The sequence below is a fragment of the Fulmarus glacialis genome, unplaced genomic scaffold (assembly GCF_000690835.1).
Source record: "Fulmarus glacialis isolate BGI_N327 unplaced genomic scaffold, ASM69083v1 scaffold32486, whole genome shotgun sequence".
Classification (NCBI taxonomy): domain Eukaryota; kingdom Metazoa; phylum Chordata; class Aves; order Procellariiformes; family Procellariidae; genus Fulmarus; species Fulmarus glacialis.
In genome coordinates, this window is record NW_009220558.1 from 1 (window position 1) to 14,233 (window position 14,233).

At 35.1% G+C, this 14,233-nt stretch overlaps 1 protein-coding gene across 1 annotated transcript; it reads right to left on the reverse strand.

The window, feature by feature from the left end:
* Positions 1-675: 675 nt before the first annotated feature.
* On the reverse strand, positions 676-13,876 carry LOC104078967 (calmegin-like; the record flags this gene model as incomplete). The annotated part of the gene is made up of 9 exons (XM_009580809.1): positions 13,715-13,876; positions 12,737-12,807; positions 10,400-10,458; positions 7,180-7,321; positions 6,267-6,348; positions 4,406-4,598; positions 2,172-2,361; positions 1,451-1,564; positions 676-832 (listed from the first exon to the last, which is right to left on the reverse strand). Coding segments are annotated over exons 1-9 (1,170 nt in total), but the record flags the coding sequence as incomplete, so codon positions are not given.
* Between the last annotated feature and the right edge of the window lie 357 nt (positions 13,877-14,233).

The window sequence follows — 14,233 nt, forward strand, 5'->3', positions numbered from 1 at the left end:
TATATATGAACTGACAGCTACTGTAACCAGAAGAGTTAGGGAAAATTTTAGGGAAGGAAAATTCAGCCTTATGATACCTGTGCAAATTAGAGCCAAATTTTGTTTACAAACATGCTTAGGCTCAAAGAAAGCAGATTCAAGTACTTGCCAGCCATAATTAATACAAAGTAACTCTCTTTAATATCCAACCAGTTACCTCATATCTGGGAGGGAGGAGGGGAATTTAATTATGCAAAATTGATGCTTCCACTAAAATTGAACTAGTAAGTCAACCTGCTTACTGAAAGGTTTCATTTTTTTAATTAAAAAAATTGTTCATTTAAAAGACCCACACTTAAAACAAACAAAAAAGAGAAATATTTCATTAAATGATAACATAACTCTGAATACAATTCAGAACATATTAAATAAGTGGTACCAGTGCAAATCATTGCAAAAGCAACTTTTAACAGGGAAATTGTTTTAATACAGGAAGCATTTCTATTTTCCAGTATACTTAAAGGAAAAAAAAAAGCAAATTAAACACAAAAAAGCTCAAAATGTTTAGTGAGGGTATTCAGACTCATTCTAAAATATAAACAAACTGTAAAAAAGCCTAGATAAATATACTACTTTGACTTGCCTGCTCTGTTCAACTCTGTATCTTTTAACAACGACCTACAATATTGCTTTTACCTGATAGTTAGGATTATCTACCATAGGTGCTTTCCATTTTCCTTTATAGTTTGGGTTATTCTTCATGGGACGCACCCACTGTCCACAACCAGGTGCAGTCTCACACTTTGGATTAGGGATCTGAGGGGCTTCCCACTCCCCATCCATTTCTTCATCCCTACAGAAAAAAAAAAAAGAAAAATTACAAACAATTGATTTGAGATCAGACTGGTCTGAACAATAGCAGTCAGTCTGAAGTTAGGGTCCATAAACATTTTGCTATAACAACCTCAGAATTTTGACCAGCTCACAGAATTTACCCAACAGTATAAACACTAATTTTTTTTTTTTTTTAATGGAGTGCTACACCCCCCTTTTTTTTTTTTAAAGGTCACATGTTCATAACTACCACAGCATGATTGAATGCAATTGTATTCCTGCATCTGCAGACAGCTTGAAACACTTCTCCATAAGGTGCTTAAATATCTCTTTGAGACTATTCTATGATGATTTCAGGTTATCAACTTAAACTCAAATTCTTTCAAAGGGGTCCTTCATATTCTGTTTTTGTTTATATATCTTGAGAAAACAAAATGCAATTGACATGAATATGTTTTTCTAAAAGCAGCCTCCCAAAACACAAGTATTTGGCCATACCTTACACATTCCAACTTACTACCTCAAAAGACAGCGAGATTTGGATTGATTTCTGATGCACAACTCAATTTGCGACAGAGAATAGGCAGACTTATCGCAAGACACGTTAACAACATGCGCTTACTGATCAATTTCTTACCAGTCCTTTGGTTTTTTTGCATTAGGGTCTGGAACATACTGTGGTTCATCATCAAGCCATCCCTCAGGTTTAACAGCATCAGGATCTTCTATTTTGGAAGGCTCATTTTCATCCCTTCAATTACAGACTTATGTTAGAAAATACAGCAGCCCGACATTGAACCAATGTTCTGTTCAGAGGACTGCAACTGGCATGAAAGGGATGATTTTCAAAGGCACGACAGAATTAGACACGCTGATCATGGGAATTAGACATCCAAGTATCTGTTTATAAATATCTGAATTATATTTACACTGTTTCAAAGTAGTACTTAGCCCAGAAATTGCTGCCATCAACTGGCAGGTGTCAGTCAGGTCTTCCCATTAAGTTTTTCCCTCTTCTTCCCTCAGGAAGAAGTTCACACAGAAGAAAGCAGAAATCATTAAGTGTAAATTAAGACTCTATGGTGAAAAAACACCCCTCTTCCTAATCTTTCAGTTACAGTAATCTTAATTATTAATTGCAACCATAGAGGGTACAAATCAGCAAAAAGCACAATTATTTCTTTCCTTAGAAGATGACCAGATCCTTGTACCCACCTCAATTACGTTTTCAAACTTTAGTGCTTTTAGTAGTGAAACATATCCCAATTGTCATTAGCAAAAAACAAAATAAAACCTTATCTTTCAGATGAATAACCTGCATGTAAAAGGTATTGTACAGATAAAAATGTTCTCCTTACCAGTCATCTGGTTTGACAGCATTTGGATCAGGTATTTTTGGTCTCTCATCCCAATCATCAGGCTTCTTATCACTAGGATCCTCTATTTCTTTGGGAGGGTTTACTGGAGGAACCATATCCTCAAGAAGACTTCCCTTACTGACAACCGATTGGTCGATTAAGATCTCAAATGTATCATCTGGTTTTAGCACTAAATTGAAGAAATTTGTATTAAAAGAAATACGGGAAGCATTCATTTTACAAATATCTTTAACCAAAACCTATATAATAAACACAGACTTAGCGAAATAACGGCAAACAGGATCCTCACTAGCAGAGCAGGAGACAGACTCCCCACCCAGGTACTGGATCTGGACACAAAACATTGAAGTTGCTACTGTGGGGACGTACGACCAGTATCAGGCCCCCAAAAGTGAAACCTCTAGCAAATTCAATTGCTGAAACACATCCAAGCACATTCAAAGAAATTTTTCAAAAACCTACCACTTGGCCAAAATTCTGCTTTATTTATTTATTTAAAAACACAGACAACGAAAGACAAACCTCTGCCCCAAAAGGCATCTCTGCTACCAAATTACAATCTCACACCTGAAAGCATGGAAACACAAGAACTGCGTCAGTAACACAGCTGAAGGATCATCAAAGCAATATTTTCTCTGATTCAAACTTGACAGCCATTTCCCTCAAATGCCAGACTGCAAATACAGAAACTTCTCTTCAAATGTTTAAGTATTTTAGCAAGCGTGAGTGAGAAGCCAGGGTCACAGAACTGAGCAGTGTCAGACTTAGTAATAGACGTTGTATCCAGATCCATTTCTAATAACCAGTGAGCACATTTTAAGTGCTTAACAAGTATATTCAAATGTCCACTCAACACAACGAAGATTATTAATACAAAGTAAATACTATTCCACTTTCATGACAGTTTTATAAAAAAAGGGTGATGAAACCAGGGTAACAGTCTTACAATGACAGTTTGATAATATCTAATGAAGCTCTTGCAGCCTAAGTTTTCAACAGTATTAAAATATCCATAAATGCAAAAATTAACCCCCCATATCACTTTAGATAGAACTGATTTTTATACTTATGTTATCAGTCACATAATGCATTAGAATCACACACCTCTATGGAGTCTGTTTGAACAATTATAACGAATAAATGCAATCCAAGTTTAAGTATTTTTAAACATAATTTCTAATGAACAGCCCAAATACAGGAACACATGAATACCACAAGAACAGTGTTTTGTTTCACTTATTCCTATTACCAAAAGTGAAAGTTTGCTATGGCACACCACGGTAATTTATTTTAAAGAACAGTAAGTTTGCCCATGGCACAGCAGTTGAACATGCCTTCCATTATTATTCAATGGAAGTTCAAAAGTGCAGCCAATTTTGCTGGATTTGCAATATGCCATGGATTACCCATTCTTCTCTGATTATTTATTCTTCCTCAGAAATTAGAAAAAGGGCAGAAAAAAGAACTAAGAAATTAAACTTTCATCTCTGCTATACTGTTCATTGGAACAGAAAGAGATGTCACATGAATTAAACCCAGCCCATACTCATTCATCTTCAGAGAATGCGGAAACATATCTGTGTGCATGTGTTCTGGAAAAAAAAACTAAGAAATTAAACTTTCATCTCTGCTATACTGTTCATTGGAACAGAAAGAGATGTCACATGAATTAAACCCAGCCCATACTCATTCATCTTCAGAGAATGCGGAAACATATCTGTGTGCATGTGTTCATCCACACTGCTGCAGATGCAGCTGTTAGTGAGAACTCTTAACATGTGGAGGAGAGTTGTGTGTGGCATGCTGCAGATTTAACTGCATTTCTGTGAACTCTGATGCCTTCCTAGAATATTGGACGGTTGTGGGTTTTTTAATGTCTTTCTTAACAAAAATATTTTTATCATAATAAATACTGAAAGTATTTATCAATTCTTCACACTAAAGGCTGGCCAGGGCTGATATGTTTTGTCCTGTAATTGAATATTAAACAGCAGCATTTCAAAGCCACTTTTATGTCCTGCAGTTAAGCTCAGTCATTAAATCATTTAAGCCCAGTCATGAAATCATTTAAGCCCAAATTGTTAAGCAACCACCCCTCAGAATTAACAGACTACTATAAACAAAAAAGCAGACTCAAATACAAAGCTTCAGTGGACAGAAACACATTTTTAATCTCTCCTTTCTAATTTAAACTTGTAAGAATGAAACAATACCAAGAGTATATAGATGCGTCTTCTTGTCCAAATAGAATTTTTTTAGGTCTACGTCAGGACGTTTTGCATGTTTTTCATCATATTCTCCAGTTTTAGGACTCTTATGTCTGAAGATAAAGTGTAGTTTGTAATCTTCTCCACATTTATCTGGTCCAAACATAATAGTGTAAGGTGTTTTGTCAAAAAAGTATTCCTGTAGAAGCAAGAAAGCTGAGCATGTGTTATACTGTACATTTTATGAAGTCACTTTGGGTACTTCTTTTCCTTGATGCTGTGTCATACAGCATAGTTACCTTTTTCTAAAAGGTAACTGAAAACTGGTAGGGTAAATCATGAAAGGAACTGAACAGTCCTCTTGAGTTGCTGGGTGCCCTCTGTTCTTAGGGAATGGACTAACCATAGAGATCACTTAAGCCTCTTCAAAGGAAGATTAATATACTTATTTAGACCTTAGCTTTATGTTAAGTGGAAATGCCTATCACAAATCAAAACACCCAAATATCTATAACCTTCTACAAACATTACACTAAAAGATGGAAAGGAACTAGTTACTGTTCTTCATATCAATTTTATTTTTCAATAAAGATAAAAAACAGGATATTATCATCCAGTATTTTATCAGTCGTCTTGCTTCACATTAAATAACAGCAACAAACAACCCTGAAAATATGAGGTATAGTTATTCTCCTTCAGAGCATGCTGCAGCAAGCTGTTTAGATATGTCAGTGTTTTTCAACTATTTATATGATTTTTGTATTTGGAATACGCAGTAACATGCTGCCTTATATTCTTAAGCAATTGCTTGAAGGAAGACGACCACTCGATTCCTGGAAGTCGTCTTCTTGAAAGATATATTCTGACATAAGTGTACTGTTTGAAATGTCATTCACTTTTTGAATGCAAAGTGAAACATTTTCACTTTATGCACTACAGAAGTGCACGTATTTTAAGTTTGGTCCCTTTTACAACATTCAACAGTCTTAGGAAAATGTCACTGCTAAGAATTAACAGTAATTCACTGACTATTCTAATAGCAATAAGCATACATACAGCATCGAGACATTTCCAATTTTGAAGTTAAAAAAACAAGAAAGAGAGAACATTGACTCTTTTAAGTTACCTCATCACACAACTCCAAAAACGGTACAGGATGAATTGTAAGCCAGGCCATAAACAGGCAAATTTTGCATTTGCTGTCTTCTTGTTTACCTTCTAGGAAGACCAACATACTAAGGCACTTATTAATTTTTCACGCTTGATCATTCAGACCTTTTCCTGGGAATTGATTCTCCATCACTTTCAGTTTCTAAATCCAAGTCGTGGCCCTTTCTAAGATGCCATGTTGTGTGCCATGCAGTAAAAAAATTGTTTAACAAGTTACAAGTTTAGATTCTATGGCCTCTATTATTGCAGAAAGTCAGACTAAACAGACACAAAAGTCCTTTGTCCCGGATATAAGACACCACTCGTGCAGAATTAAGAGGACTATGTTAATCACAGCAAACGCTTCATTCTAACTTTCTGAAATTCACATTGAGATTTCTTGCGTGAATATAGATCTTAATAGCTTACTTTAAGTTTTAAACTACCTAGAAGTTTCATTAAAATAAATTGAAATTGTAACAAGAATAACATTATCAAATATTCCTCTAGTAAAAAATGCACAACTCCAAAGGTTTTGTGTATATATAATAAATTATGTGTATATTATTATCTTGCTTGATATTCTGCTTAAACATTTGAAAAGCTTTTTAAGAATTCAGGATGCATTAGGAATGAATTTCTTACTGACATTTCACAAAAACAAGTATGCATTCTTCAAATGAACAACTGATAACAAACGTTAAGTAAGAGGACATACCAGATTCAAGTCACCACTACTGGAGAGAAGTTTAATATATGCACCACCACAGTCAATGCCTTCTTGAAAATTCACTTCGTATCTGGGCAAAGAGCAAGTTAAAAAAAACATTCCAAGTATCACACAAATACAAGTCAACTTCTAATCTGCAGTCCTAATTATGAATACATTACGACTGTATATTAGTCACCACTGTCAAAACACTTTTACATGACCAAAAGGTTTTAATTGCCACACAAGCTAATATAGCAGCGATGTCAGTCAAAAAACGCCACAGTAGCAATTGCTACAGTTGGTATCACCAGTAAGAAAAGTTTCAAGGTGGTATCAACCAACATGCACACATCAAAGTGAAGTAGAAATGCGCAAGAGTTCTAGAAAGTTTGTGCCATCTTTGAAACTGCCCGTATGACACACTGAATTAGCCAGAGGAGTTATCTGTATATGTCTGCAAGTACAACAAAGCAAGTCTGAATATCAGAAAAAAGTAGTCATATTGCCATGGTGCTCATCATCACTAATATTGCTATAATGTGTTCAAGATTCAAGTTGCTTTTACAGAGCTACACAGAAGTATTCTGTAAGTGGAAAAGCACTGTACTCAAACTACATATGATTTAGATCTTTTAGACTATGATTGAAAATTAATTAGCTTTTCCAGCAATTTTATATAATATTAGATTTCTGTCCAAAAATATTTCAAAAGAGTTTAAATATCACTTCTTAACACTTGTACTACAATCTTACTTGATTATTAAATCATTCATACTTACAGTTCTGATAGTTCTGGATAGGATAGGTCAATACTATATGGAAGTCAGTATTTTTCTATAGGGATTCACATCACTTTCTTGACTTAAAGATTTTAATAATAATAATAAATATTAAGTTAAAAATCTGAGGGATTACTTACTGAACAATCAAAGGTTTATTATCGAAAATAAATGCCTTTGTTAGCATAGCTGATATTGCGTGATGCTTTGCCACTGATTTTAACACTAATCCTCTGTCTCCAGGCACTGTGTTTTCTTTCAGCTCTTCTATTTCCCATCTTCCTAAAACACACACACACACACACAGAGCCTTTGAAAAAAACAGAGGCTGAAGTAAAGAAATCATAGCCTTGTTGAAAGCAAAGAGTTAACAGCAAATAAAGACTAGTTGCCAAAGAAGGGAAGAAATCTTGACATCTGATGTCAAAGAAGTTAAACAATAATCATCCAATTCATTACTGGTAATTCTACCATGGATACAAAACATTACTCAAGTCGAGCTTACGCCTCCCCAAACTAACCGCTCTACAGCACTCAAATACAAGAAAAGCATTCATGGTACACAAATTTGCTGCTCACATCTTTCTATCAAATCAGTGACAGAACATTTCAACCAGCACTTTTCAAGAATTAGAAACCACTAGAATTCCAGCTCTACAGTTAGATGATAAAATAAAAATTGTGTCATGCCAAAAATCCATCTAACCCAACGTTCTGGATCAGACAGCAAGGAGGAAAGAAAGCTTATGGAAAAAGAGTGGAAGTAGTTGCAACAACAAGAAGTGACAAGCTTTTTCTTATTTCTACAGCAGTAAAAAATCCCAGTTTCATAACTGTTATAGCCAAAAGAAAGAAAATTATCAAAATCTCAGTTTTATGTGTAAAACATAATTTTCCAACTAAAAAAAACCACCAGCCATGGACTCCAAAGTAGGAAAGAACCACATCCTTACCATAATCTCCATAAACCAATGAAATTGAATAGAAAAATGTACACATTTAACATAAAAATGTTTTTACATCACAAAATTTAATTGTTTATTGCACAAACCCGTAGCATGTGCTACATATCCACATCCACTAGATTTCTGTTTAATTGCAATATTGTATGAAAGGATCAATACATTTTAGATATGTCATTTTATTCAAGCCTAATGCTTGCATTGCTAATACAGAGACTGTTTCAAAGCTCTGGTTCATATTTAATGAGTTTTATTGTAAGAATCTATTTCAGCCTTAAGAAATTGGCAGATAATTAAAGAGATGCCTACACTTTGGGTATGCATAGCTCTACACAGAAAAGCCCGCTCTCCCATTTCACCAAAAAGGTATTAGTTCTAGCCAATTAAGATAATGTTAGCTTTCAATATTTTAAAGATGGCACATGTGTAAAGTATACGTTATTCCTTGCTCTTCTCAAATTTACAGAAATCTACACGAAAACTTTAATATTGTAGATCTGTATCTTTAGACCATGGTATCCCACAATGCCTAGAGGAACACAAAATATTTCTCCAGATTTTAGATTTGTTCCCACCATTGTCACATAAAAAGTATTAGTCACAAGGCACCGTGTAAGCTAGATACCTGAACAGTTCTTCCCCTCCTGCTTATACAGAATTAGAATCTTTCAGTTCAAATCTAATCACATGGGAGATGAAGCTTCCCCCCCACCGAAGTCTTTCCAAGAATTATCAGATCTGATCTTAAAGACAATCAAACAAGCCTACAGGTTTAAAAAGAAAAGATTATATAATTATAAATTCTCCGAGTTTGGGAAAAATACAGTTGATTACACATGTGGGCAATATCCAAAGAACGAGACTTCTAAAAGGGCAGTTCCATTTTCTCAGAGATTAGCAGCACAAGATTCACTGATTTTTTTTCCTGGAACAAACACAGCACAAAAGAAAGACTACTTTTACAATTCACTGTAATCTTGAAAAAAGCCTGTGTCAACATGAACAAAAGGAAGAAAACGTAATGAGTTCTTCAGCGTGTGTTTTAGAGAAGATTCACAAACTATAAAACCCAAACAGAACAGCTATTTACTTTTATTCAACTGAAGTGCGATTTGTGAAAGGTCGTTAAGGAAGGGCACATATGTACGTCAACAACAAATCCCTGGTTTCTTCTAGTCTGCTGAACAGGAGGGAGGAAAATTCCCTCCTCTTCAATAGCATTCCTTCCTGGAAACTAAGACCAAGCAATAACGCCAGGCAAAACAAGACGACAAAAAAAAAAAATTAATTCGAAAACAGTTCAAAAAAAAGTCTTTTCACCACAGACTTTATTAATGTTGAATTGTCTGGGTGACTTTAAGCAAATACGACTGTTTTGACATGAGGGACAATTTCTATCTAATATGAGGCCAAGTAATCAGAGAGAACGTCAGTTCTTACAAGCATCTCATCTGTATGGATATCTCCTCTGCAACTTCTTTATTTTTACCAGTTATTTCTGGTAACTGCTAAACCTAAAAACATCTGTTCTGTACTGTTTTGCACACTTAAGTCCTACAAGTTACATTTGCTTACCACTTTCTATTAACATTAATTGATTTCATTTGACATAAGAGCAGTAGCAAATACTTTTCCTTTTGCAATAGAAACTTTTTCTGTTCTCCCCACTTTCTCTTGAATGAAATAAATTCAGGTTTCAAAATTATTGCCATAGATCACACATCGGTCAAACAGTTTAAAATTACATTCAAGCAGGCAATTCTAGCCTAGGAATTTATAAGTCAAGCGCAAACCCCAATGATAAAAACTGTCAAAAGAACTTTTTCATTATTACTTTCCAAATTTTTTTCGACTACTGTAAGAATGAACTGTACAAGAACCACTGGAGAACCGTATATTCAAGCATAGACAATCTGAAAAAGTATTTTAAAGAAAAACATAATTCGGTTTAACTTTTATGTTTCAGAGGCCAAACTGGGAGACCAACCCATGAATCAGTAGGACAGATGCAGCAACATGGAACATGCTGTTTTAGAAACGTGTTTAACAACTGAAATTGAAGTGGTAAATCTCTCTGACACAATTTCAGAGAAGGTAGTCCTCAAGAAGCACTATTCATAATCAATTACTACTGAATATTTAGATGCCAGAGGGTATTCTAGTATCATTCATTGCAATAGATTGCTGGGATGACAAAAGAAATTATCTTCACCTTAAGTAACCCAATGAGCAACATTTCACATCTCAGTTTCAGGGTAACAGTCATTATACAAACTAACATTTTGACCTGTGTCATCTAGGTTTTCAAAGGTAAGTTCAGTGTAAGGGGTAGTTACTTCTCAAAGAGCAACAGAACATCAGAAACTATATAGTGGAAGTAAACATTAAAACCGCTTACCATCATATTTAGCAATGTTATCATCCGTGTCTTCTTTCTTGGTTTTAGACAACACCCACCTAAAACAAAAAGTGTACTAGTCATTGAACTATCTATGCAAAGTTGTATTATTTAACAAGCACAGGAAAACCAGCTTTCACTTCTAGGCTGTGAACCTGTGATAATGATTTTGACAGTCAGCATCATGGAGCTTTTTGTAGTTCAAAGAACATGAAAAGAAAAATTAAAATAGATCAGTCTAATATAGCATTTCAAAAAACTTCCTAAGAATGTAAATGAATATACAATTACAACACTAAAGTAATTAAATTATTCTGAATAAACTTCAGTTTTATATATAAGCTGACTTTGGCAGAATGTAAGAATATCACGTGAGCATATAATGCCAAAAAGACATGGAAAATAGCAAGGTTCAAGTGTAAAACCTTCAATATGATAAGGAAAGGAAAAAAAATCACCTGAAGAAACCTTAACACTATCTGACAGTAACAATACACATGCATAGCAGAGGATGAAAGGAAGAGGTAAAAGTGTCCAAATGACAAATGTAATTATGCACTGAACAGATTCCAAATGTATTGCACATAGGGGATCCCAACAGGGCAAACAAACTCCTGATCTCCTTGATACTATGGACAAGGCAAACTCAGTTTATCAAATTGAGGTTACCAAAAAGATATGCAGATACCCTACACACAAAGTGTTCAATTGGAGGAGGGGAGAGGCGGGGGGGGGGGAAGGAAAAAAAGGCAGTCCACCCTCATCTGGTCATACAGTGGTTCCATCCCGAGCCATGCACAGGAATATCTTAAGCCAACAGTGTCACTGAACTCTTCATTGTATGAACTACAATACTACATTCTCATGACTAATTCTGTAAAGAACTATCTTCATTCATTCTGAACTATCCTCTGGATGGAGTATTTCAGGGATGAGTATCTTTTCTGCTTGAATTTCAGTCAGATTTGTTCACTGTTAACAGAGATGCTCGAAAAGCTTCACAACATAAATGGCAAACTAGATCCTTGGTCTACCAGGAGAAAGACCAATGAGGAAATAAAACATCTCTACAAGTCATGCAGAAGATTATCAAGGCCCATTCTCAAACAAGCTACTCTATTCTGGTGATTTACCTAGTCAATTCATACGTATTCTTTTCCCCAATTTTAGGAAAGAAAGGCAACATGCTGCTTACTTTCTCATACATCTTAGTTCCATACTTGTTATTCTTATGTAAATTATGTACAGCTAGACCAAAAAATCCCAAGCATTGTAGCTAAAGTTTTGAATATTAGATTTAGTAGGAAGACAAACTAATCTTTGAACAGATCTCACGAAGCTAGAAATTGGGATGAATGATACTATTCAAGTAGCCCAGTTAAGTTTTTGCATTTATTAATCAAGGTTTTCAGTTGTCTGTTTGTTGTTTTTTTTTTTAACCAACCATTATCATCTTTTCTATTTAATCATTTTTCCTGTCAACATTGGTACTGCTTTTGTATTGCACTTCTTAACATTCAGAAGTGACTGATTAAGACAAGTGATACACTGAAGATGGGAGCTTGTTAACTTATTTTTCTTCTATATTTGGTCTAAATATGTAACAAAAATAAGAAAATATGACAGAACATAATGTGAGTAATGACAGACTAATGTTCAGTGGCCTGTTCCCTGTTACTCTACAGAAGAGAACAGTTTAGAAACAATTGGAAAAAGGGAGTAAGATTCAGTCTTACAGAAGTTACGGGTCCCTGCTACTATGTTATTTTGTTTACAGTTTAAACTGTGCATCCTCAACAGACATACACGTCTTACAATGGTATAATCTCACGCCTATAGTAGATGGATCTCAGTCTTCTCACAGGAAGTAAAAAAAAGGCAGCTTTAAGTTCTACCATAATGAATGTATCGTATTGCATCTCCTTTCACCTCTCTGTCTGGCTCTTCACATGTGCCTTCTTACACATACCTAAGTGCATGTGAAGAGGAAGAAAGAGTTTGCTACTGCAGCGTAATGGCTATACACTTCACCTTGCAGATAGTTAAACTCAACTGGCTAAATCTTGAAATTATATTATTTTTCTTAATGTTCATAAACCCAGAGTTTATTAAAAGCTTCCTTAAAACACAAAAAATAGCAACATACCTGAAATGTTAACTGTCCGGCTTAACATTATGATGTATTTGGAGCAAGCATTACCAGCCTTCCCAATTCTAACCCCTGTAAAAATTAATTTTTATAAAGATTCTAGCAGAAAAATGAATACAAAATAAGTCCTGCCACTATAAGTTAAATTGCTGAAAGTAAAAGTTTGTAATTTTAAGGCATAAACTTACCCAGCCAATACTCCATCAAAGGTTTCTGTAAAATACACTTCCCCAGTTGGCTTTGGAGTCTGGTACACAACCTAGAAGACACGTACAGATACACACTCTAACATAAATTACAATTTTTCATTTGAAATACACTATCATACCTCCAGAAGTAGTCCACACAGACAGACCACCAGATTTTCTTCATCAGAAACATCTAGCAGCATAAAACACCTTCCCCCGCCTCCCCATGCCCCTCTCATTTCTACAGTTTGGGCACATCCCTCTAACAGTGAGCAATTTCACATCCATGAATTTTAAAAACTGCTTCCTGTGTTCAAAGCTCATAACTAAAGCACTGTTACACTGTCACCCAGAAAATTTACTGAACTTGCACCAATTCTCTGCTTCCTCCCTATTTCTTTCTATACATGTCTTCCCCTCTTCTGTTTTCCTATCTTTTTGGCACGTTACAGTTGGGCTACACAATAAAAAGAAAAAGTTGAAAAAACAATTTATGAATATTGCCCACATCTATTATGAAGTACAGCATAACAAATGCAGAAAGATTTTCTGGGAATAAAGACAGTGTCAAAAGGCAGCCATGACTGATGAAATCTAGAAACTGGTCTACAGTCAAAATCTCAGTAAGACCAAGATGCTTTCTGCCTTCTTCTCTAGAAATGGCATGTTAGGACTTACAACAAAAGGTTCTGTATCTAGATTGAAGCACAGACTAGCAAAACCTTCTTCATGACTATCCACCACTCGCAGGAAATCTGATTTTACACTTTGGCATAGCAGAATCATTCATTAAGCTTGTCCTACATGTCACATACAGCAACTGAAAAACTCAGACTGGTGGGTTTGACACCCACTCATTTGTCAACTGCGTGTTAACTTGCTCTTTTTTAAATGCATTTGTCCACCAATTTCTCTACTAGTTATAACTATGTATCTTACAATTAAACAAGCTTTAACTAAAGACTTCTGTAATCTTACCTCTACGGAAGGTTCATCTCTGTCAAAATCAGCTTCTTGAGACTGCTTGTCAAAATCCTCCACTTCAACATCTGCATCCAGAGCTTCTTCGTTTTCAATTTCTGCAGTCACTGAGCTAATTATCAGGACACCCAAGCATAGCCAGTCCCACTGGAAGTGCATCCTGGTTATCTGAAGAACTGACAGTTTTAAATTTTAAATATCGTTGCAAGGATATTATCAATACTATTTCAATTTTACCCCAGACTTTATCTACGAGAGAAGAAACACATTAAAATAATAAGAAATAAAGATCATAAAGTATTGTCACTATTGTATTTTAGTAAAGTGCTGTATCTTAATTTGAAAAATTTCTTACTGCACAGCCCTTTCTCAGACTCTTTTTCCCTTCCTGTTGTCCCTACGGAAGTGCTTGTAGTCTGTTCCCTTATCTTGCCAGGCCACAAATCTAGCAAGAATTTGACTGCAGCATATATGCATTTTTAAGAACTAAGACAGGCTGCTTTTATTTTTCTCCTT